The following is a 25,590-nucleotide window of genomic DNA, read 5'->3' as shown; positions in this document are numbered from 1 at the left end:
TGTTGTTAAGCTGTTTAAAATGCTTGCATAAATTTCAGCCACACAAACCCGAGCAGATGTTTGCTGCTGCTCTTTCAAGAAAAGGAAATTTTTAGTTTTGTTGTGGAAATTTAGAGTGAGGGTCAGGAAAGAAAGAATAACTTTTGTCTTGTATATGAATTAGTCTAACAGACTGAGTTACCTATTTTCTCTTTGTGCACTTACCTGTGAAATGGGTACGATTATTCTACTTTGTAAGGATATTTTAAGTCTTGGTTAATTGTTTGTGAGCTCGTCTGGAAATCTCTCAGTGCAGTCTTCAATAAACATTAAGATTTATTGCTTTTGGAGCTATTGTTTTCTTACTCCCTCTATTTAATCATCTTGCTATAAAAACGACTGTTGTAAATAACAACCACTGGCAATTATTTTGTGATACGTGCTATTTAGAAAAAAAAAATTCTGTATTATTGATTTGATTTTGCCACACTGTTTCATGGATTTAGGTTATGCTTGGTTTTCCACGGCTTTAACATCTGCATTTACATGTTTTTTTCTGCTGAGATGGTTCCTGACCTCCTGTTTTCTTCTTTACATCAGCCAATTTGTTAGAAAGATACAAGCTTTCCCCTTGCTTTCAATTCTCTGATTCCTTTCTCTATGGACACAACCCTCGACCTCCCCTGAGCTTGTAACCCTCATCAAAGCTATGTCTTTAATTAGCAGATAGCGTAACATATACACAGAGTTGCTCCAAACTCTTAGTCCTTCCCAGCCCCTGCAGATCATATTTATCAATCTCCCCGTTTGGCAGAGGAATCACATTGATCTTTCAGCAGACACAGCTGTCTGTTTTCTTGGTATCTCCGTTTGCATCACCAGTTACCACAGCTAAAGGTGTCCAAAACCCTCTGTGCTGTCCTTCTGGCTGACATTTTCTTGCATCACAATGTTTTTCAGACAATTTGGATGTTTAGACTAAGGGTAAATGATACTGAGGCTGCTGAGCTGCGTTATGATAGCAGTGACAACATTGTGTCCGGGGTAGAATTGCTCTAAGAATTTGACTCAAGACTCTGCGGCATTTAAAACACTGTTAATATGCTCTTGGCAGGAGGCTGGGAGATCTCATAGCTGGCCCTTCCCCAAACAGAAGCCATGCTCAGCTCTGAAAGCATGTAATGAAGGCAGACCAAAGCACTCTTCTGGCTCAAGCAATATCTAATCTGATCTTGAAAGGAATGAGCCAGAGCAGGCTCTCAAAGGAACCTCCCCCCATTGCTATTTGATTTTAGTGATGGTGGATAATGAGGACCTGAAAGCAGTAAAAGAGCTGAGAGTGTGTTTGGAAAAATCCAGTCAGAATATGAAATTTAAAAAAAAAAAAAAAAGTCCATTTCTCAGAAAGAGTGAGGTGAGTTATAAGTAAATCTTTAGATGAATTCTGTGCTCTGAGTTTTCCAGAAGGACACTGATGCACAGCGTAGAAGAAAAAAACCTATGGGACTATGTGAACAGAAACAAAACATCACATCTGAAGGGAGAGCAAATTTTAAAGAGTTTGGTAGAAAATGAGATAACATGCATTTACCAGTATGCCAAACTTGCCTGATGCCTTCCTTTGGTGAGGCAAATGAGGATAATCTAATCCATATGGTCTCTGGTAACTCAGTAACGCAGTGATAACACAGGGGAAATAATTTAAAATGGAGAATAAGAATAGTCTTACAAATATAATCATGACATAAAGAAACAAGCTAAAAGAGGAACATGACTACTGGAGATGGGTTTGATACAGAACCTTGTGCTCAGGAGATTTGCCAATGACACATAGATCTGCTTAGCAAAAGACAATTAGAGTGGGAAGAGAAGAGTGGGATAGAGGTTAGAAGTGTGTAGCAGTCTCCATGAGAAAGACCTTTGAAAGAGGACTATATGGATGCTTTGGTAACCCCAAAGAGATCTCTTGGCCAGGAAATATGACAGCTGCTTCTGTCTGCTAGAGTCACTGGGCAATGGAAAGCCTGCTCTATAGGAAGTGTCTAAAGGAAGTTGCCTTCTTTAGCCTAGACAAATACAGCTGAAAGAAGAAATGACTGCTCTCTATAAGTACACCAGTGGTTGTATACATGGGCAAGATCTGTATAAGTTATTGCATTGTGTTAGTAAAAGGGCAAATGGAAATAAATTAGTCATGTGTAAAGCTAGGCTGAAGATCAAAGAAAGATCTCTAAATTTTCAAGCAGAGCGATTTTTCTGAAACAAGAAGAGAACAGGGAAGCTTCAAGCATTAGCTTGACAAATTTGTGGTAGGAATTACAAAATGTGTTTAGGAAAGAAGATCAAGCTTAAGTTTAAGGAGCATGGATGTGCTTTCTAGTATCACATTTTTTATGAAAGAGAAAAGAAGAAGTTAGAAGGACAAAAGAATAAGAAATGAGACTTTCCTCTCTCTTGATCTTTCTTTCTTTCTTTTCTTTCTTTCTTTCTTTCTTTCTTTCTTTCTTTCTTTCTTTCTTTCTTTCTTTCTTTCTTTCTTTCTTTCTTTCTTTCTTTCTTTCTTTCTTTCTTTCTTTCTTTCTTTCTTTCTTTCTTTCTTTCTTTCTTTCTTTCTTTCTTTCTTTCTTTCTTTTCTCTCATTCTGCTGTCCTTCCTCTATTCTTCCCTAATTCTTTTTTGAACAAGAGACTCACAGATACTTTCTTCTCTAGGTGTTGCCAGTTTTGTCTCATAAATCTTTTTCAGCTGAAAACCAAAATATTAGCAGTGATCCCAACCCAAAGCTCATCTTGGTTTAATGGGAAGACAAAACAAAGGGTTTTTTTGTGGAAAGCCAGTACTAGGGCCCATTCTCATATTTCATCTGTGTGTTTACTTAATAGGGTTTTTCAGGAAAGAGTTGGTAGACAGAAGATGAGAAAACTACTGTAGCAGGTTTGAAGCCTGATAGAGATTTAAAGCCACTTTCATCTCAGTTACTTTAAAGCCCCATGGTAGTTGTGGTCTGCAATGCTCAGGTTATAGACTGATAAAGGCATTTGAGGCCGTGGTGGGCAAATCTGAGTACTTACAGCTTCAGCTGATGCTAAGAAGTGCCACAGATGCTCAGCACCTCTTTACACAGAACAAGTGAGATGAGAAAAAAATTCTCTGCAGCAAGTCCCTGCCTTACTTGCAGTCAGCCAGGATCCTTGTCTCTGGAAATCAGCTCTAAAATTTATATACTTTTGTGACATTGGCCCAAGCAGCTAAGAAAAACAGCAGCATAATCAGTCATCCCATATAAAGATGAAATTTTCCCATGGTACAGCCATCTTGTCTCTCATTTTCTTCTAGATAAGCTCCCAATTACCCTAAATAAAAGATAATGAAATGAAATTCATTCTGAATTGAATTTCTAGACTTGTAAAAGTGGCAGAGCAGAGAGTGGTACCCCCACAGTACAATCTGCAGAGGGACCATAATCTGTAGGTACTCAGCTGGAAGTACTGCATTCAAGGGCTTTCTGTATCACTAAATCACTGTAGTCCTAAAAATGGTGTTCAGGTAATTCTGCAGTCCCCTCAGCCATGTATTGCCTTGAGCTCTGATGCAGCCTGAGCTGTCGTCTTCATGCATGATGATGTTTATGAGTTAGTCTCTTCAGCTTGCATATGGAGAAAGCTGCTGGTATGTAGTGCCATAAAATATCAACCTAGAAAGTAGAAGAACATGGCTTCCACAAACTACTTGTTTGGAAAAATTGCATAGAAACAAAGGTTGCTATTTTCTCTTCATTCTTGCATGTTCACTTTGTCTTGACCTAAATTGCTAATTAATGTAAATGTTCTCAGCGAAAAAGGATTATGGATATTCTTTCCCTTATCAGGTTTCAGACTAGCAAATCCTTAATCCCTGCAATAAACTTCCTCTCTAAGACATGCCCTGTTTCTTTTTTTTTTTTTTTTTTTTTTTTTCTTTTATGGAAGACAGCTATTTCTTTTCCCACTTATCAGTAATTTATCCTCTTCACATTCTGAATAAATTTATATTTGGTCTTGGTCCAGATGTAAGAGGATAATGAATTTCCATATTCACTGAGGTTACCATATCATGTACAGTACAGTATTTAAGTGGCAGGGACTGTTCATCATTACTCACCCTGGTTTAACCATGTTGGTTTGTGTTGTGATATATGACATGGCATGTTATTTTGATATGAATGAGGTCATATGTTGTAAAATATTATCCAAAATCTTTATAAGGTAGGCCAATGCAACAGAAGAGGCAGTGCAAATACAACAAACACCAACTTGCCAAAAAAACGTCTGGCAGGGATGGCAGTAGGTGAATATGAAAGGCCCCTCTGCCCTGGGATATCCCTTTGGCCAGAGAGGAATAGCATATTTGTAGGTTTACCACACTCAATGACATCTTGAATTTGTAGCGTCCTGCTGAGTGGGCAATCCTGCACAACACTGAAGGAGGAGACCTGCAAACCTCTCACAACAGAGGGATGTGACTTCTGCCAATTAACAAACCCTTTTTATTTAACTTTGGGAAAGTCAAACTGCTGCCAGCTTATGAAAAAGAGAGACTTCCCAGCCATTTATAGTTAAAGTGGTTAAATGGCTTATTTGTATTGGTGTCCAGTATGCAATGTCAATGGACAGGGAAAAGGATGGTAGTAAAAATGAAGTTGTGCCATCAGATAACAATGTCTTTTTGTCTCCCAGCCTTGTCAGGAGGTAATTCTTGTATACCACGACCCAACATTATTTGAACAATGGTGTTTATAATTTAACTTCATTGGATTAACTTCAAATTCCCCCCTTATACCTATATATGACCCATCTACTTCTCTCCCCTCCTCTTTTCAGATTTGTCATCTTTAATTGAAACCCAATATTTAACTATTAAAACTTCTGATTCTAAGCACAATTACTTGTTACACCTCTTGCAATGAAAAAAAGACAGGCAGGTAAATCCATTGGTTTTCTTCCAAGCTGCACCCATTTTAAGTGGATGAAGTCCCATTATGTTGATCCAATCCCACCAGATGTGAGTGCTACAGGCCATTCTGCAAAAACAAATAGTTTCTCTTTTCCCTTTTATTTTTATTAAGTGTGCTGCCCTTTAATTTCAGCCTTCCCTTCCTGTTCTCTGACCTCTGGACATGGTTAGCCCATACCCTGAATCATCTGACACAGCAGGCAGCATCCCAGAAGGTCAGTACTTTGTCATCAGAGAATAAGCTAGGCTTAAAAAAAAAATCTGTTCCTCAAATTCAAGTCAACGTTTGAATGCATTTTCAGCCTAATCTAAATCCACAGAGCTCTGCCAGTCCTTTCTGCACTCTTGGACACAGCAACAAACAGGATTGCAATTTAATGAAAGCATAAATCTCAATGAGAAATGACAACAGTGAAGATACATCTGGCACTTTCTTCCAAAAAAAAAAAAAAAAAAAAAAAAAAAAAAAAAAAAAAAAAAAAAAAAACCTGAGTTGAGAAAATAGAAGCATTTCCCAAAATTTAGTGTTTTACTCTACATCGATTTGGATTTTCTGGAATTAGACTTGGAAATCACCTCTGCTAGAAATGTGTGATTTTGAGGAGACAGACACAGTGATTTCAAACTGGAGATCGGAGCCCCATCCCTTGTTTCACCACAGACCCTGTTGGAGATCTGGGAGAAGCCTGCGCAGTACCCAGGTAACAAATCTCCTTCTCAGGGTTTCAGGCGTGTGTCAGTAAAGAGGGACAGCATTACCTCACCCAGCAGCCTGGATTGCCAGGCTCTGCAGCGCAAGACCTGCCTCTCACTCTGCGTGGGGGATGCATCCACTGGGTTGCTGGTTGTGGAGCACTGGTGCTGTGGGGATGCAAACTGCCACACAACTCTGCCACACGCCACACTTGCGAGGAACCTCGCAAGCATTCTTCTCTGCATGTAGGGTTCAGAGTGTCCAGATCGCTGGCAAGGGACCAAATCAACTCATAAACCTGCAACATGTTATGAACATGTAGCTTTTTCATTTGTGTATGTTTCAAACTCTGACATTGGACAATGGGGATTTTCTGCGAGGAAGATAAGAGGGGTAAGAGAAACGTCAATGAACACATAGCTCTATGAACAGAAAAGTATAGGGAGAGAATTCCCTTCTTTGTGTCTCTAAATTGGTTTTACTGATTTCATCTATCTTCATCACAATAGCAAAAAGACAACATCTGTTAAAATGAAAATCTTCAGAAACCAAAGACAGCTATTTGTCCTGATCCACTGCCCAGTACTGTATCAGTATGCTAGTTTCTTCAATTATGACTACAATTAACAATCCCTTTCAGCTGAAAATTCACTGTAGCTCTGAAAAAAAAAAACCCTACAAATCACAATTTTCTCTTCTTCTAGAACAAAATTAGATAGAGGTTTGTAGTGATAACTTCTCAGTGGCTCTAAACAGAGATAGAAGACAGTTGCCAATACAGGAACCTTAGACAGGAATTGCAAGCCAATTACTTTCCTCTTTAAAAATACAATTATATTAAAACCTTCAAGCACTTAAAAAAAAAAAAAAAAAAAAAAAAAAAAAAAAAAAAAAAAAACCACCCACACCACAACACCCAAGAGATAAACCTTAAACCTTGTTGGTAAGCTGAGTATCAGACATACATGTGCCAGAAGTATGGGCTGAATTTACATGCTGTTTGACTTACCAGTCTGAGGCTTCTGCAAACCACCTTGAAAACAACAATTCTTGGCTAACACTGCACTACTGCCCTTTTTTCCTCTGAGTGACCCAGCTAGTATTTTCCACATCTGCCCTTAAATGTGGAAAATACTAGCTGACCCCAGCTTACAAATTTGTTACTGGTGTAGGCTTCATTTTCTTTGCCTGAAGGGTTAAATGGACTGACCATATTCTTGGCATGGAGAGAGAGAGAATGAATGGGGATGAATGAATGAATGAACTAATGAGTGAATGGAGCAGCTTATCTGCTCCTACTCCAGTCTGTTTAAAGAGAGGGTTGTTGTTTTAATCACTCAGGAAATCCTTTCCGTAGTGTAGTCCCTGCTAACCATCTCTTTCTGATATTTTGCTTCTCCTGCCTGGGTCTACCCAGACTTACTCAGAATACCTGTGTGGTATTCTGGGCTGCTGCCACATGGAAATGACTTTGTCGCTGAAGTTAAATAAAGAGTGTGCAGTATTGTCACTATAAAAGAGTCAAAGAAATAGAAAGGACTTAACTAAAGTGATGAGATAGTTACACTTGCATTTCCTTGAGAAAATCATCAAATAAAATGCATAGCAAATATTTTCTAAATCTTGATATATCTAAGTTAAAGAATATAAAAGAAAATTAAATCCAGGTGTAGCTCAGTCTTACTCCTTTCTCTTACATTAATTATGATTACAGGCAAATTACAAGCTGTGAAGTATTTTCCTGAGCTCACAAATTCTTCTTTGTTCTCTTTTTCCCCCTACTTTGTGAGATGATGAATGGATGTGGGCAATGCCACACTTCAGGAAACGAAATGGAAGGTGTGGAGGGAGTCATAACCCTAGGTGGATGTGGAGGAGCGAGTCAGAGACAAGCTGCAACATCCCTGCACTCTGCTTTGGAGTGCGTTATCCCAGCCCGAATAGCTGCCTGTATTGCGTCAAGCCCTGGGGTCAGCTGTGACAGAGATACACATTCCACAGCAAAGGGTGCTGATGTAATGCCTTTCGAGCCCCCAGCCTCGTCCCCCCTGCCCAGCTCCTCTTCACCTATGCTGCTGTTGCCCTTGGTGTTCTGTAGAACTGCCCATGCCATGGACTCCGTAAAGTAGGAGACCAATGTAAAGCACTTTCCTTCTTTAATGACTTTCTCTCTGCTCTGGCTAAGTAAGAAATGCAGTAATAATAATAATAATTAAAAAAAAAAAAAAAAAAAAAGGGAAGAAAATTAAAGTAAAATCTTACCCTCTTTTTAAAAAACTGAAAGGCTGAGCACTTCTTGACTGGAAATCCATTCATGTCTTTGTTGACCATTTTCCACAGTGAAGGGTACACAGTGATAGATCCAGTGTGCCGGTGTGGCACTTGTTTAGCGCATCTGTTCTCCTCTGTATCCTCCCAGCTAAGGAAGACAGAGCAGGGCAGGAGGCTCACCGGCACGGCTCAGGCAGCTGTCCTTTACACATTCATCCTGCTGCACCAGCTACTGCAGCAGCAGCAGCAGCGGCAGCCTTCTCCAGCTTTCAGATGCAGCTCTCTATTAGCTTATTAAACACATCCCCTAAATACACATAGTCCTGTAAAATCCTCTGACAGCTCTCAGATCACAGGCAGCAGACCTCAGGCTAAGTGGGTCTCACATAAACCCAGGTCCATCCATCCTGTGAGAGTTACTGGTACCACATGCTGTATAAGCATAGAGGATACCGTGCTCAATTTGCTATTCTCCTTCTTCAGGTGGTGTGATTCGCTGCTGTCGGAGATGAAAGCTGGGTTTGATTGTGCAAATTTCAGTGGAAGCTGCAGTTCAGCAACAACAGAGAGAGAGAGAGAGAGAGGGAGGCAGGGAGGGAGGGAGGGAGGGAGGGAGGGAGGGACAGAGGGAGGGGAAGGGGGGGGAAGGAGAGAGAGAGAGGGAGAGATGCACAGGCAGAGCAGCTGAGCACAAATAACCATACAAAGGATAGCAGAAAGGTTCAGGGAAAGAAGTGCTGAAAGGCAATATCTTTCCCTTGTGAGTGTGACAGGGGTAGCTGTCATTTTATATGTGAACAGTCTTTGAGTAAGATGAAAAGAAACACAGGTCAATTAAAAAATATTTTTCCTATGTTGCTCTTATTTAAACAGTGATACTTTGGAAAAAAGCCCATCTGATGATCAATGCAACACTGGGTTATGTGACAGGATATGCTGCAGAGAGTTCAATGAGCTTAAAGGAAACCCACAGTTCCTATAAAGTACATTTGCTATATGTGATGCAGATAAATGTGAGCCGAAAAGACACAGACACATTTGTTCAGATATTTCTGTAGAAACATAGATATATAGCTTTCAAAGCCAGAAGGGTTATTTCATTATAGAAAAATAGGACTGAAAGAATCTTGAAAGGACACCATTTTTAGCTTCCTTTTTATTAAATTCAATTGAGTTAAATTTCACCAAGTCCAGTGAATACAGTAATATGTGTTTAACTAAACTGTAAAGTATCTTTTAATTAAGCTACATTTTACAGCAAGGTTTGGAAAATAGAATAGGATTTTCATGACCTCTTATCAGCCTGTGTTTCAGGATAATAAACCTCAGTTTCAAGAAAGAACCTAATTTCTTATATTGATCTGGCTTCTAGTTCTAGCCATAACTTCCAAGATTGGTCAGCCCTGTAATATAAAGTATATTTGAGGATACTGGTCTAATGTAAATCATCTGTATGTTTAGTTAAATAGACTGAGCATTTCACATTTTTCAGTGGAAGACATTTTCAGCAGTCTTTGAAGATACTGTGTCACTCTTCCCTATTCCTTTTATCCCCTCTTTTGAAGGTCCTTTAATAATAAGAGCTGTGTATCCTGTCCCAGAACAAGTTTCCCGTTGTTGCATGTAGAGGTCAAACTATGAACTTGCATCTACTACCATGGCTGTTCCCCAGAGAATGCCACAAGTCTTTGGACCTGAGCAACTCACTGGAGACACCAGGCTGAGCAGCTTGTAGGCTATGACCTTTTTACAAGTCAAAAACATCTATTTCTCCACTTTATACCTTTAACTGTCCATCACTGTTTGTAAACAATTTAGGCTGCACTCATCCTAGACTTGGAATTTCTTAAGGATGTAGTACCATAGCATTCATTCAAGACCTCTTTTGCTCATACTTATTTCCCCATTTTTTTCCCTTTTCCTTTCCCATCCTTTTCTAATCCTTTCCTGTCCTTTTCCTGTCTTTTCCTTTGTCTTTAATTGCAGCGGTCACAGTGGTCACAATAATACTCTGAGAAATATTTCTTGGGCTCAAGTTAAAAATTCTGGTCACAGCTATGAGGGGAAGGTACAGCCCGATCCCAGGTCACAAATGAGAACACTCATCAGGAAGCTACGGTTCAAGATCCAAGCAGCACAAAAGACGTCATTTTGATTTTGGATGTTCTTACAGGTCCGTCTGAAGCAAGGGGCTGAAAACCCAATATCTCATCAGAATTGTTTCACTTGATATAACTAATTGTCACTGGAGCAAGGACAGAGGGAATTTTCCACTCTGCTCCTCTGTCTGGGGCTAATGGATTTTACCAAGGAGCAATTCAACCCAGCCCTTGAAAACGGATCAGCAATTCAGAGTGTCCAGCTAGAGGTACATTGAGGAGATTTTCAGAAAATATGGAGTTCTCAATATGCTTCAGCCAGGCTTCCTGAAGTGAGTACCACCCTCCTCTACCTTGCAGTCAGTCCCTCAGTTCTCGCTGATCTCTCATTAATCCTCTGCTGTTCTTTAGAGCTGTCAGAGCTATATTCTGGTGCTACAGATAGAGATGTAGACAATGGTGAGTCCCCAATTTCCACTGGTGGCATCTCTCACTACTCTATTCTGAGCACCACGTGCTTTGTTGGCTAATCTGAAATGCAAGAAAATTATTGTCAAAAGAATGACTTTCACTCAGGCAAACCAGGCAGCTTGCTGTGCACGTACATTTATTTTTGAGATCTTTCATCTATTCAGCCACAGCTTTGATCTGTCTCTCAGACTCAGATATTTCTCCTGAAATGAGTGTGCACTGTCTTTCTTCTCTTTCACAAAAGCATTTGTGTTGTCTCTACCTTATCTATAAGATTTGCAGACTGATGACTGAAATACCATTCTCCTTCCAGCCTTCTAAACCTGGCAGCTTGCAGGCTGCTGGGGGTGCTGACTGTCCCTGTGAAGACATGTGAGTCCTGGTGCCAGGGCCTTGACCTCCAGACCTTTTTAGCTGTTTATTTTGTTTGGTTTTTTGCCTCTTTTCAGCAGAAAAAACTATGCACTTAAGTTAAGCATTTTTCTATTAGAGAGAAATAACTCCAGCTGATTTTAAAGTAGCCCAAGAGTTTTAAATGCTGCTGAAATTATTTTTCAATGCAGGTGTGTTCCTGCAAGGAGACTAACTTAGGACACTATCCCTGAATCACAGAGAGCCTTCCTTGGCCTCTCCAAGATATGCATATTTTGATTAGAATTCTTCTCATTTGAAATCCTGTTGGCCCTGTGATCTCCAAGGATTTTATTTGCAAATATTTTTTTTTTACTACAGGTATCAGAAGACAATTCTGTGTCTGCAGAGCTTGTATCTAGCACAGGAGATCAAAAATCTAAAAGAGGAGTAAAGGGGAACACCACATATTTGTTCTTACACAAGAAGCCAAAGATTTAAAGACAGAGATATTTTTCCAAGAAAAAGTATTTGACTTTTTTATGATGTCAAAAACATGGCTTTGTAATTAAACCTTAAATGAGCATAAAACTCCATGTTCACTGCATTTAACTTCAATCAAAAGGCATAAAAATTGAGTAGGAAAATAGGAACTTCAGCCAAGCCAACCTACTCAGCTGTGCTTTATTGTGATTGTCACGAAACATCAAGGGCTTTCATCACCTTGGTGAACTGCCAGATACACCAAACACTTTAAACAAGTCCAGCAGGTACTTCATGCTTTAACAGCCTTTAGCCGTTCCCATTAAATTATCATATACTTCCCCAATGATAAAGTAAGTTTTTTTATTAGGGCAGTCAGGAGAGAAATACATATATTTCTAGCTACAAAATTTTGGAGAGTTGCAAAACACATGGTAGCGCTTGAATCCCTGTGAGGCAACCCCACAGGGAGAGCGTGAAGAGGTTTTTGTTGATGATCTTCTTGAAGAAATACTATAAACTCAGACTGATATAGTATACAAAGGCACTAAGCCTGGACCAGAATTCTCATTCTGTCATGCCTCTTATGAACACAGCATACCAATGTATGTTTGCCTTTCTTTTAAATGCTTACAAGTGTAATGTCACAGATAAAAGGTGGTGAATCAGCCCAGGGTTTCTCATGGAACAAGCAGATTACATTGACGGGTTTAATTAGCTACGACCTTAACAGACTAAATCTTTTTCTCCCACTGACTAAGAAGAATGCTCTGTGTGAAGTCACAGTTTTTAGTATCATAGCCCTTTTTTGCGGTTCCCTTTGCTTTGCTTTCCAAGTTGCTTATGTCTCTGGCAGGGGTCAAAACCACATGTGGCAAACAATTTCTAGAATGTTATGGGTTCTCACACAGCTGCTCAGTCTGTGAGTGCTGCTTCCCTCACTTCCTTTGTGGGCAGGGAACAGTGGATAGCTTCCAGCACACATGACTGATATTTTACCCTGGTATCCCATGACAAAGAAGGGCACAGCTCATTTACCAGAGTACCCCAGGACCAGCTCAGAAAGTAAGAACAATAACTGAAGAGAGAACAATGGGTGTTTGAACACTTTCTAGTCGTTATGCTATCTCCAGAAACAAGACTAGCTGAGTGTCCATATGTCTTTCATCTCAGTTCTGCCCTAGAGCAATTCTTGACCCTTTGTGGTTGCTCCTCTAGCTGTTGGCCTTGTCAGCATGCACCTTGAAAACCTGTGGACACCACCCTTAGGCCAGCTCTCAAGCGTTCTTCATCCTGTATTGCTCACAAGCATCACTCGTCCCCCAGTTTCTACTTGTATTTGCCAACCCTGCCCCTGACCATTTGCAGCTCAAGACCTCACAGACTGCATGGTGCAGCTTGTCAGCCAGATTTTCCCACAGTTTTCCCACAGTTCTTCCTCTGTGCTTCCTCTGTGCTCTCCCAGTCACTGCGAGGAATGGGGCGCTGAGTGACACGGCAACAGCCCCCACCAACAGCCACCACATTCACACACCAGAAGTTAAAGCTGGTGATGCAATGCCTAGCAATAAAAGACTAACATCAATAAGGTTGTGGGAAGAAAGAAAAGCATTTTAGCACTTTAGAAGCTTGCTCAACACCAGCATTATTTTTTTTAGAGAAAGACTAAGGTTAAGATCCTAAAGAAGTTATGATACTTTCCTACAGTAAGATAACGCTCATGTTATTGTAGGAAGACAGGGTGTTTCCTCAGCTAGGAGAAAAGAAGGATGAAGATCCTTCTGTACAGTGTTGTCCAGAAATATGGCACAGATTGAGGTCCTGAGCTGGGCCCTGCCAGAGCACTCCAATGTTTCCTTCACCTGGCTCAGTTGATTATGCCAATCTTTCACACCTTGTGCTGGTTGAATAGAAATCTAGCTCCTCCCTAGCACTTCAAACTTCTTAAAAATGACTTACAGCACTTCCTATTCATACACAATATGAGAAGCAATTTGAAGGTCTGATAGCCTGAAATCCTTCCAGGCCTGGAAGCAATTTTTCCATATTTCATAGGAGACCTGAAATCCCCTTCTGTCCAGCTGAATGTAGTTCCCATTTTTAGCCTATGGAGAGCAGGGGGATATAAAACCTATTCCACAGGAAAAAAACATCAATCTATATCCTACAGGCCACAAAACAATCACCAGAAAATAATGAACTTTGCTTGCTGCTGACCTGAGCCGAATTCAAACTGTGAAAATTTCCATGTCCAAGATCAGTCAGCTTAGCTAATGTGCCTAAGTGAGTTTAATTTTTGCATACTTGACTTTCACTGTTTGATTATTTCAGGCATCTCATTTCCTCGAGTATTACTTAGAGGAGGAATAAAATAAAATGATACATGAAACCATGAAATTAAATAAAACTGACATTCACAAAAGAGAGAGCAGATCTGGTTCAGAAGCAAGCAAGACTTCACTGGAAGAGACAGAGATTCTTTGTTTGTGCCAGGACTCTCTTTTTCTCAGAGAAATCCAATATAGAAAAAAAACTCTAAAAAACAGCATAGAAAAAAAAAAAAAAATCAGGATAGAGGAAGGTCATCATTATTACTGTAAGCCCTTAGTTAGATTTCCTAACTGTACCTTGATTGACCTGTAAGGTTTTTAGAGATAGGGAGCCAAAAAAGCATTAGGGGAAAACTGAATTTTATGGAAACCCTATTGAGTCCATCATTTTCCCTGGCTTCTTTTTCGACTCCTAGAAGCCATTCACAAAGCAAAGCCTCCCTCCAACCCCAGCAGTGCCTTCATGGCCAGAGTGGGAGCTGGGGCTGTAGGAGCCCCCTGTGCCTGCTGTCCCTGCAGCTCTCCCTGCCTCACTCACAGCACCCAGGCCACTGCAGCACTGGGATTTTCCCAGCTGCCTGCAAGCTGCTGCTGGGCGTGTTATCCCTGCCAACAGATAGAGCTTGTCAGGTAGAAGGAAGTCTGCAGGGAAGTAAAGCCCCTATAAAATACCTTCACAAATGACAAATAAAAAAAGGCATTAAAACTGAAATAAAGGTCTTACCACGGGAATATTTCACTGACACTTACTTCCCTTTCTATCCACCAGGATAAGGCTGTGTCATAACATTTACAGGGATGGGGATTTATGAACCATACAGTTTCTGAGAAGAAAGAAATTGGTTAAGGTCCAAGCTGGGACAGATTTAAACAGATCCATGATGTTTTGAGAGTGGGTTAGCTGCTGCCCTGGACTGAAATCCAGGACTGAAAATCATTAATAATATCCAGTTACCCACAGAAGACTTGGTCTCAATCCTCCACCACTGGCAATTTAAATGTGGAATCATTACTGGGTTTAGACGACATTACAAATAAGCATGCTTTGTGGAGCACATCACCATTTTGTAAGGATTTGGTAGTCTAAGCTTCCTACTGCAGGTTCATTTAAAAATGTTCATTTTGCTTAAAAAAGAAAAAACAATCACATCTAGGACACACACTTCTCTACGACATTTGCCACTGCTGTCAAGGTGGAGATACTGTTCATTTTCCTCAGCAGGCTCAGCATGCATGCTTGAGTTCTCATGCTGTGGAAATCTGCTCACTCTGACTAGCAGGTGGAGAAATGAATTACAGCCACCAACCCTCTGGGCAAAAAAAAAAAAAAAAAAAAAAAAAAAAAAAAAAAAAAAAATCCATTAGTTGTCACAGCAGTTAGGTGTGACCTCTCATTGTTCTTCAGTTTGGGGGGGAATTCTTTTTGTCAGCTACTATTACCATCTACTCACTTCCCAGGGTGTCTTATCTCAGCTGCCTTTTTCACTGGTATCACAGAGCCATTAGATACAAACAGTACTGGATTGCCTAATAAAACCCACTGACTGCCACCCTCAGATTTTGCTTCCCCTCCCTAGCCAGCTGGCCCTTGGGGGAGTACCTGTAGACATTCCCTTCTTGATTCCTCTTCACCTATTCTAGGTCAGTGCCTCAACACTCCCTAAACTATAGTAATTTCCCTGTTTATTTAAAAAAACAATTCGGTAGAATGGGAGTTTTCTAGCTACTTCAGTCAAGTAAATAACTACATTTAATTTGGGACCTGAACTGCCTTTGTTTCACTCTGCTTTGCCGTTTAGAAGCAGAAGAAAAATGCAATGGTACAAAATCAACATCTTGTAGACAATAGTACAAAGTCCATCTGAAATGGGCTGGTTTATGACTCTGGCACAGGGATGAGAAAAAGATTCTGGTATGACCAGCATCAATTTAGAAATATTCTGAAGAAACCTGATCTCTCAAAAGTATCAGATGAGTCACAATTACTCATTTGCTCCTTCAGCTGTTTGGGGAGGGGGAAGCAGAGAAATAGCTTATTAATGCTGGCTCATATTATCTAAAAATTTCAACAACCTACATGCAGTACAGTTACAGTGTCTGTCATGTAGGGGAGACAGAGCCAAGATCCACCCAGTCTCCATTGCTTCTCTCCCAAACTCGCAGCTCCACCATTTCCCATTGGAATCAGACCCAAGGTATGAGCTGTCTGTGTAGGAGTGTTTGCAAGTGGTATTTCTCCAAGGCAATGTAACACTGACACATTCTGATAAGCCACATCATCATACATCCCTGCAAAAGGGCAACTGAGGATGGCTGATTTTTGCATTATAGCTCCAGGGCTGCCAACCAGTCTCTGCCTGCTTGTAAGACCTGGGCTGAGCAGCAGCGGGGTCCAAATGACCATGTGACATATCCTCAGGAGGAATGGGGGATAAGTTTCCAATCCAGAAGACTATGCTTTTGGTGGTTTGAAGAAAAAAAGAGGCTTGTATCAGAAAGTATTTGTATACAGACCATTTGAAAGCATTCAGGTAATGTTACGACTGAATTGCTTGATTCTATTTTCACAGTAAACTCTGCTATAACAAAACTCTATTTTATAGCAAGGCAAATTAAAGTCACTAATTGTTTCATATGTGCAACGTGGGAATTGCAGTTTTATTTATAATGAAACTTTGATTACATTGTAATTGTTCTAGCAGAAAAATTATTCCATTTTCTGAGGCTTCTGCTGTGTTTTCAGACTCCGTGTCTGCAGTAATTTATATATTTCTTGTAATCACACACCTTTAGGCTTCCCTAGAACTGTGATTCATATTGCCTGATTCTGAAATTCTGGATAAACTCAAAGGAAACGCTCTCCTTTAGTTGGAAAAACTAACAGAAATGTCGTGTTTTGGATAGCCTGGTAAATCCTGACCATTCTGTGCAGAATCCCAGGGGAAATAGCAACTCATGCTTTTTACTTTACTCAAAAGTATTCTGCATTTGACAAGTCCTCTAGTGCTTTTCCTGTTACAGAAAGCCACTCTTCCCTTCCAGAAGGTGCTTCCGTGACTTCCTACCAAAGTTTATTTAGTAATTGCCTACAAAGTGTGAGCATGCCTGCACTGCACATCTGGAAACTAGAAAGCATCATTGAAAAGACCTTCCTGAGCTCATTCCTAAGGTAATTAAATGCATGAATCACATTCCTCATAACCTTCTCCCCAGTGTAATATGTTTTGCTTCATGCTCCTCCATGAAGATCACCTCCAGGTGGTTATTGGCATAACTTTAAATATCAACAGTTGTTGATATTTCTCCTAGATGTTTGCACTGATGAAAGAGTGGTTTAGGACTCTGAACTGTTTGTAGCAGGGATCCAATTTTCTTGGATTTCTATGTCCAGTGCTTATGTCCAGGTCTGAGAGAGTCATAGAATAATACATAGTAATAAGCTGATGTTTATCAGTTCTGCTTCCTTTACAGCTTTTCCAATGTCCTCTCTTCTTACAAAGGAATATTGTAGCTATCAGGTGGCACAAGAGGGGAGCAACTCTACACCTTTAGTTCCTTAGAAACCCTAGGGTAATTACACAATTTTCAGTGAAAGAAATATTTGTAATTAATGTCAACAGATATGGGCATGAAGTGACTGACAATAGTGTGCAATTGTGGCCCAAACAGGGGGACTTGCAGCTGAGACCAAGGGTGTTATTTCCATGTCACTGATATCAGGACCGAACCGTGAAGTGAATATTCACATCACTGGAGTGAGAAGTATTCAATTTCCTCAAGATAAACTTGCTGTAGTCTGAAAGTGTGAAGAAAATGCGTCAGGCCACTCTCTGGACATCCTTTTGTGAAAATGAAACAGGTTTTCATGATATGAGAAAATTAACACCCCAGATAAAGCTGTTTTGCCAGATGACTTCAGCCTTTTCATATTAAACACTTTTCCACAATAAGACTTGAATCCTTCGGAGTAATAGTTGTGGGCCTCAGCAGTAATGTCCTTTAACACTTAGCTGGCATTACTAATTAATTTTTATGTATGACATACGTCTGGGTGGGAAAGGTACTATATGAACCCTTGAAAAGTGGAACCATTTTAACCTGGATTATGTAGAGGCTTTTCCTGTGCTTCTGTTTTATAGATATTAATGTCATGTTCCACTATTCACGTTATAAACCGTCCATGCGACAGAGGCATTCACTTCTAAGTATTTGAGCACTGTGCTGAATGAAATCTGTCACTATTTTTGATCTCGCTGCACTGAAATGGAGAAACCGGTACTTTAAAAAGTCTGTTCATCCATACATAGGAAATGCAACCTTTTGAAAATCTTGATGGAAGTCTGGTGCCATTAAAAATCTGTCTTCAAATTTCTTCTTGTGATTTGTGCTTTATTCTGAAGGGATTTTGTTTCTCTCCTATATATATCTCCTTGAAATTTCAGTAATAGGGCATACACAGAGGCTGAATTTAGAGCAAATACATCTGCGTCTTTCAGTATGTGTAGTGTGTGATATACTACTCTTGAAGGTACAGAACTTAGCATAGAGCATAAACAGAACAGACAACTGGTGATACAAGCACCAAAAAGTCACCATAGGACATCATGTCATGAAGTACCAGGTAGGCTAAAGAAATCTTTTAATGAGTTATGATAAATGCCTTGCTTCAGATAATGTCAAAAATATCCATTAACAAACAACATTCGTGCTGAGATACATACCATAATGGATTATGTCCATTTTTGATCAAACATAGAGACATCTGAAGATGTTGGAAAAATATAATTAGCAAATTTGATTTTAATATATCATAAACAAAATTAACATATGGAAAATTATTCAGACAATGCTTTAGGAATCTAAAGAGAATTCTTATTATATTACAATGTCATATGTCAGGCAATGTAATATCATATAATGTAATTTCATATGTTGCCATGAAAAGAAAGAAAGGTAAAACTAATTAGATTGTTTTCAGTAACAAACACTTTTCATTACAAAGTTCCATATGTCAAAACCAAAGCTATTCACAGAAGGGGGTTGGGTTTAGTAAGTCCCAGGGTAATTTAAATTTGAAATTGTCAAAATATCTCTTTTTGTTTCTTTAAAGCAAAAGTCTTCTTTTCTGACATAAGATTTTTTTTTTCCTGCAGCAATTTTCATTACTGTATCATGCAAAAGTTTAAAAAATAAAAGTCAGTTATCAGGAAAAAAATCACGTTTTGACTAAACCTGCCATTTTTATTATTACAACATCACACAGAATTTCTTTTCCTTTTTTCTTTGTCCTGAGTGAGCTTTGAAATCTCAAAAATTCCTATAGATCAAAGACCTGCTTTGCATTCAGCTCTTGCACAGATGTCAGCATTTGATTGGCTCAGGTACTGTACCATTGGTTTTAGTTAGGAGTCACGAGACAATGTCAGCATTGTGAAACCTATCCAAACTCAAAAATTCTTTATTTGAGGGCATATTTTTTAGCATTTCTTTTCAGACAGATGTGAGTTTAAAATGGTTAACATTTTGCATTTTTCTCCCCAGACTTTATTACATTATAAAAACAGCTATTGTCTAATATCAGGCCTTTCTTCATCATCCAGCAATAGACAGTTGATCCATCAGTGTGTATTTCATGTGCAAATCCTTTGATTTTCTGTTATACAGTTCTGCTGATGGTTCCATGATTTTTTTTAAATGTCGTTCCTTTGATCTTAAATAAATTAATTTGGAATCACGAGTAATTGACTGATTTTCCTACAACAAATCATTTAACATATTACTTTTTGACCTCTTCTCTCACACATGCTAAGAGGAATGTTATAATTCATACCCTGTTTAGCAGAACAGCAAATCTGTGCTTCTCAACTACTCACTGCTTAACTGGATGTTTTTAGTTAAGACTACAGTGATGTCATGGGCAAAAAGAAACAGCCCCTCCTGTAACATCCTGAAGTCCGTGCAGGGACTACATGATGAAAGCAAAACTTTGACCTTCACACCAGTCCTTACCATGAACCAAACCGAAGAACCGAAGCACTAGTTCAATGCACAACTGAGACTTGAGGCAGAGGCAGCCCTCTGCCATATCAGCTTCAATTTTGCAGGATTTTGCCATGAGCAGGAGAGCTGCCTGTTCCCAAAGTGACTAAGACTTTTGGTCAAGAGTGAGGCAACACCTGTGTGTGTGTTGAGGCAAGACAGCATTCCTGGCCGGCTGGTAGATGCCTGGAGACCCTGAACCAGCGCTGTTACCCAGCTCTACACCCTGGCTTTGAGCTCCACGAGTCTATGGTTGTTCCACATTTGTGCAGACAAAGAATTCTCCCTGTATGCCATGCAGGCATATCCAAAGGGACTGGAGGGAAAGTTCATACCTCTTTCACCAGCTGCAGATGGAAAGGTCCTTACAAGTATGAGAAAAAAACGTGAAACTCTTGACAGTTGTTCCAGCCACTCCTGTAATGTAACTCATTCTTCATCTGTTTATCAGCTAATTACTGCCGGCAGGACAGTCGCTGTGTCTGTGCAGGCACCATGTCACCATGTTTTGGTGCATGGCATGGCTCAGAGCAGATGGAGCCAGGAATCATTAACATGCAGATACATATCTGTCACTTATTAATGGAGTAAGACCCTTATGCATGCTCAACAGGACTGTTAAGAGGTCGAAGAATAAACGCTTTTAGGGCAAACTCTGATCCCCTCAGGCATCTAGCAAGGAAAGGAACAAAGGCTTCAAATCATCAAAGAACCAATTAGGGTCACCTTGTCAGTTGCTGACAGATTCTGCTGATGACTACACTTAGCTGCATTAACCTAACTTTAACTTGGACCAAGGTCTCTTCCATGACCCATATAGGAAACCTTGGACTTCATCTCCAAATAAGCAAATCTGATAGAATTTTGCGCAGGATCTGGGCAGACTTGAGTTGGGGCTACATAGAATTTAGGTTAAAATAGTCCCCCACACTAAATAACCTCTCAAATCTCCCTGCAAGGCTCTTCTGAGAGAGAGAAATGCTCTTGTGGCACTGTGAAAGCTGATGAGAACTACTAGCAAAATCAGGTACTGGTGAACTTCATCTCTTCTGAGCGCAGATGGACAAGAGAAGGGCAGGGTGGACATGGGATGAGGTGTAATTGTGGGGAATGTTCATGTCCAAGTTAATGAAGGTGCTCGGACTCTGGCAGCTGGCATATAAAATAATCCAAAACCTGGTAAGTCCCTATCTTGCTTCACTTTTCTGAGAAATAAACTAGAAATAAGTCAGCTACAACCCACAGATTGCATAGCATGTGCAAGACAGAAATCAAACAGTTGCTTAACCAGTCATTAACATTAACAGAACAACCATCCAGTTCATTATCTGATATCCTGTAGAGGGTCCCTGAATTGTCCGGAATACCATCTGGATTTCTAATGAACCATATTCTTAACTTAATTTCTCAGAAAAGGAATGGTTACATCTAAAAGGACTCACACTTTCAGTCTAGTTTCCTAGAGAGGGGTATGTACTACAACAGCCTCCTTCAATCTGCCAGCATCCAGTTTGTGGCTGAAAACATTCTAATGTCTCTTCTTCATCTCCATAATTGCTGCCTTTAATATTCCATGTCTGAGCAGCTGGGAAACCAGGCAAAAAATAAAATCAAAATCTACTGATACAATGTATCATAATATTTTGAGACAGTGGTCAAAATACTTTACCTTATTGGAACATCTTAATGGTATGGAACTGCGGAACACACAGTTACAAAGGTGTCTTCATGACAGACGTAAAGACAACAATAATTTAGCAGCTCAGTCAGCAGCAACACATGAACAACTAAATCCAAAGGCTGATGTCTTCAGCTTTGTAGCCTGAGAGTATACTGTGGCTCACCTCCAGCCAGCCAACCTGCTATTACAGGAGATGAGATTTTGCACCCTTGCACTTAAATTACACTTAAATTGCTCTCAGCACAGATGCCTCTCTTACATAGGTTTTGCCATGCCCTTGAGGTTATGTTAAATATGAGAAAATTATATCAAGCTTGTAGCATAGCAGGAGGTGTAGCATGTTAGAGGCTTAGCATGCACATCTGTGCATCGCTATCCAAGACTGCCCATTTGAAATATGTTGAAGCAGAGAGGGTGAGTTCTGACCAGAAGTCAGAACTTCTACCCTGAATTTTTACACAGATTGATCTGGTCTATTCTCAGTACTCCCTCCTCTGAGATCCAGAGTCAAGAGGTAAGAAGGTTTGATGTATTTGAGGTTAATCCTGTAAGACCCTCTAGCATTAGACAGTGCTCACTGTTAAAAGGTGAAATCTTATCACACCAACCTCAGGACCATGCATGTAAATTCTGGATCAATTAAAGCCAAATCAACTTTGAAATTAAAAAGGCATTTTCCACCTGATACAGATCTAGATATGAGGAAAAGAAGAAACCATAAAGATCAAAAAAGCAATAGCAGAAAATATCAGCATCTGCTCAGGCAGACATTATGTTACACTGTGTTATGTTTGATAGAATCCAAATTCTATCTGTGACAGGGTGAAATATGCTGAAGTTTGACTGCTTCCTGTCATTATGAATGGAAATTCCACTTAGTGATCATAAATACTGAGCCATAAATCTCTTCAGAGTTCAGAAGAGATTCCTTGTTTTCAGAATATTATTCTGATGTTACAACAATGTGACTCAGGACTTAGGACGTACAGTTGTTTCTTTTCATCTAGTGCACTTAGCTTCAATGTCAATTTTAGGCACTCCCCCTGGAGCTACATGAAAAAAAAATGTTCTTCATCATTGCCCAGCTTTATGGAAATTCAATGCAAGCAATCATGAGCTGAACCCTGAGAAGGTCACACTTACAAGAGTGAATGAAGGGGCTCAGTGAGCATCACTGCTCAGAGCACTAAGCAGCGCAGCTGAAATGAAGTGTAGGTGTGCTCCGGGTGCTCGCTGCCTCCGTGGTGCATGCTGGCCTGGTACCAACCATCCCCTTACCTCCAGGATCCCATCTCCTCACCACTGCCCAGCTTTTGAAAGGCTTGGGGAAGGGTTATCTTTTCTGAGGGATCTTTGATTGCAACTCAAAAAAAATCCTAATTTCAGTGCTTATGTCATATTGAATTATTTTGGCAGGAAAGAACATAATGCCTCTCCTCCTATTTTACGTTATCTTAATTTAACACCAAGTGAAATAAAAAAGTACAGATTAAAAAAAAAAAAGCTTGTTTGTATTTTACTTCTCCTCTTTTATTGCATTTTCCTCTTGCTTTTCCACACCATACCTTTAATTTTTTTCTCTGTTTTTTTTTTCTTTTTTTGTTTAAAGTTGCCTAAAATTTGAAAAGTTTTAACAAGTGAAGCATAACATTGCAGTGCTGCAGTAATTGATTCATTTCAAGTTAATACCTTTGTTATGGAACATTTTTCAAGGAAATATTTTTTTAATTCTGCCAGCCCCGCTATTCAATTTGTAGGCTTGAAATTACATAAATGTTCTATCAGTCCTGAGTGACGACTGAAGAATTAGGATGACTTAAATTTTTTAAAAATTTTATTTCATCAGTCTTTAAGGGACAGTTTGGAAATTGTTAACTGTCTGTAATTTATTACAAGAAATAAATTACAATTTATTACACGAAATTAATTACTGTACTGTAAATATACTGAGATAATTGCTAATGGTGAGTGACAGAATACTCAACAGTTTTCCTCTGGACAAGCTCACTCAGGCTATCACTGATACTGAGGAGTTCTCATGTACCACAGTGAAATCAAAGAAAACATTGTTTCTTTATGGACTTACAACATAAAGCCGCATTTTTATACAAACTGCGAACGCAGTAAAGGTCTCGTATTTAAGGTCTTCAATTCACAGGGTTTGGTTCTGGGTTTTTTTGGGTCCCTATGGCTTTGTACTGGAGCTGTAAAAGAGGTGTAAACTGCCACTGTTCTGCTCTCATAATATTTCTTTACGAAAGAGATAAGCTAAGTAATTACGCAGCAACTTATATTTGTGAGGTGATTGACAAAAGTGCTGCAAAAGGTGGGGCAGTATAGGCTGGCAGTCACAGTATATTTACAAGACATGACTTTGCAAAAATTATTTCATGTATTTTCTGGTTATATTTCATAAGAATTTAGTCTATAGATCTGCTAACTTACTACAAACAGTGCATCAGCCTGCCACACCTCATCCTTTTCTTCTGGCACATAAAATTTCTACATTTCCTATATATTTTGGCAATCACAGGGATGATATTGAAAAACAGGGAAAAGTATCTTTGCATATACACGCTGCTTTATGCCAGGAGACTTGCCATCTGATATTAGATGGCTGATTTCATACTTGGCACAGATTAGTAGTGCCTTAGACCTAGCATCTCTAGACCCATATTTGTGTATTAAATATCTTTGAATCTTTTGTAATGGATAATAGTTTCCCAGGCATACAGAATTGCTTGTTATGTCAGCATCAGTGTCTGATTTGTGCTTTTGGCTCCAGCAGTAAATGGACCTGCAATTCCTACTTGTGCTGGATGAGACTTCTTTGAAGGGGGAGAAGAAAATGGAAGGTGGGGGGTTTTTGGTGGGTTTTTGTTTGTTTGTTTGTTTGTTTTACTTCCTTTGGTCTTTATTTTTGTTGTCACTAAATAGTAGCTTCTACCTCCAGATAATAGCATGGAAATGCAGGTAATTAAATCAAAGGATTGCAAAATACTCAGTGATGAAAAGAAAGCTGTCACAAAATCCATTTGCACAGCATACAGAAAGAGAAAGGACAAGTGCAACTGGAAAAATTAATAAAACTTGGCCACTGGAATCTCTGAGAGAAGACTCTTGAGAAGTGGGTCTGCATGGACCTCATGCGGCTCAACAAAGCCAAGCAAGGGTCCTGCAAATGGGCAGCCCCAGGTATCAACTCAGGTGGTGGGTGAAGCGGTTGAGAGCAGCCCTGATGAAGAGGATTAAGAGTAGTAGTAGTTGAAAAGCTAAGCATGAGCCAGAGATGTGCACTTGCAGCCCAGAAGGCCAACCCTGTCCTGGGGTGCTTTGAAGGCAGTGTGGCCAGCAGGGTGAGGGAGGGGATTCTGCACCTCTGCTCTGCTCTGGTGAGACCCCACATGGCACGCTGTGTCCAGCACTGGAGCCACCAATATAAGAAGAACATGGATTTCTTGAAGCGGGACCAAAGGAGGGCCATGAAGATGATTGGGGGATGGAGTAGCTCTCCTTTGAGGAAAGGAGAGAGATGGGTTTGTTCAGCTTGGAGAAGAGAAGGCTCCAACAAGACCTTATTGTGGCCTCCCAGTACCTAAAGAGGGCCTGCAGGAAGGCTGGAGAGGGGCTCTTCACAAAGACATGAAGTGACAGAACTAGAGGAAATGGCTTTAAACTGAAAGAGGGTAAATTTAAATTAGAGATTAGGAACAAACTCTTCACTAGGAGAGGGTGGTGACACACTGGAACATGCTGCCCAGAGAAGATGTGAATGACTCACACCTGGTTCAAAGCCAGACTGGATGGGGCTTTGAACAACCTGATCTAGCTGAAGATGTCCCTGCAGATTGCAGAGGGACTGGAACTAGATAACCTTTAAAAGCCCCTTCCAATCCAAGCTGTTCTGTGATTCAAAATGCTATGGAAATTCTCTAGGATCTGATGCACTGAACAAGGTAAACTTCTTAGGTTATGGTTTGGCCCTAAATACATAAGATTTTTAAAATTATGATAATATTATTCAATATGATTAATTTAATTTGAAACAGGGATCATTCATAAGTACTGTGAAGTGAGAGCTGTCGGATGTGATTTGATAAACTGGAGCTGAAGTGATTTTTGTGTTTCTTTTCAACTGCTGAGGTGTTCATCCTCCTCGCTGCACACTGGATGCGGGATGCGGGATGGATTCAACGCAGA

General features: G+C 39.9%; 1 protein-coding gene across 1 annotated transcript in view; it reads right to left on the bottom strand.

Annotated features, from left to right (window-relative positions):
- Positions 1-8,526, bottom strand: part of SGK1 (serum/glucocorticoid regulated kinase 1) — a 73,517-nt gene extending 64,991 nt beyond the window's left edge. Inside the window, exon 1 of the mRNA XM_040058005.1 lies at positions 7,928-8,526. Coding sequence (XP_039913939.1) covers positions 7,928-7,996 — 69 coding nt within the window. The 5' untranslated portion in view covers positions 7,997-8,526. The remainder of the gene's footprint in view (positions 1-7,927) is intronic.
- Between the last annotated feature and the right edge of the window lie 17,064 nt (positions 8,527-25,590).

Source organism: Hirundo rustica, chromosome 3 (assembly GCF_015227805.2).
Source record: "Hirundo rustica isolate bHirRus1 chromosome 3, bHirRus1.pri.v3, whole genome shotgun sequence".
Classification (NCBI taxonomy): Eukaryota; Metazoa; Chordata; class Aves; order Passeriformes; family Hirundinidae; genus Hirundo; species Hirundo rustica.
This window is presented reverse-complemented; position numbering and strand designations above follow the sequence as displayed.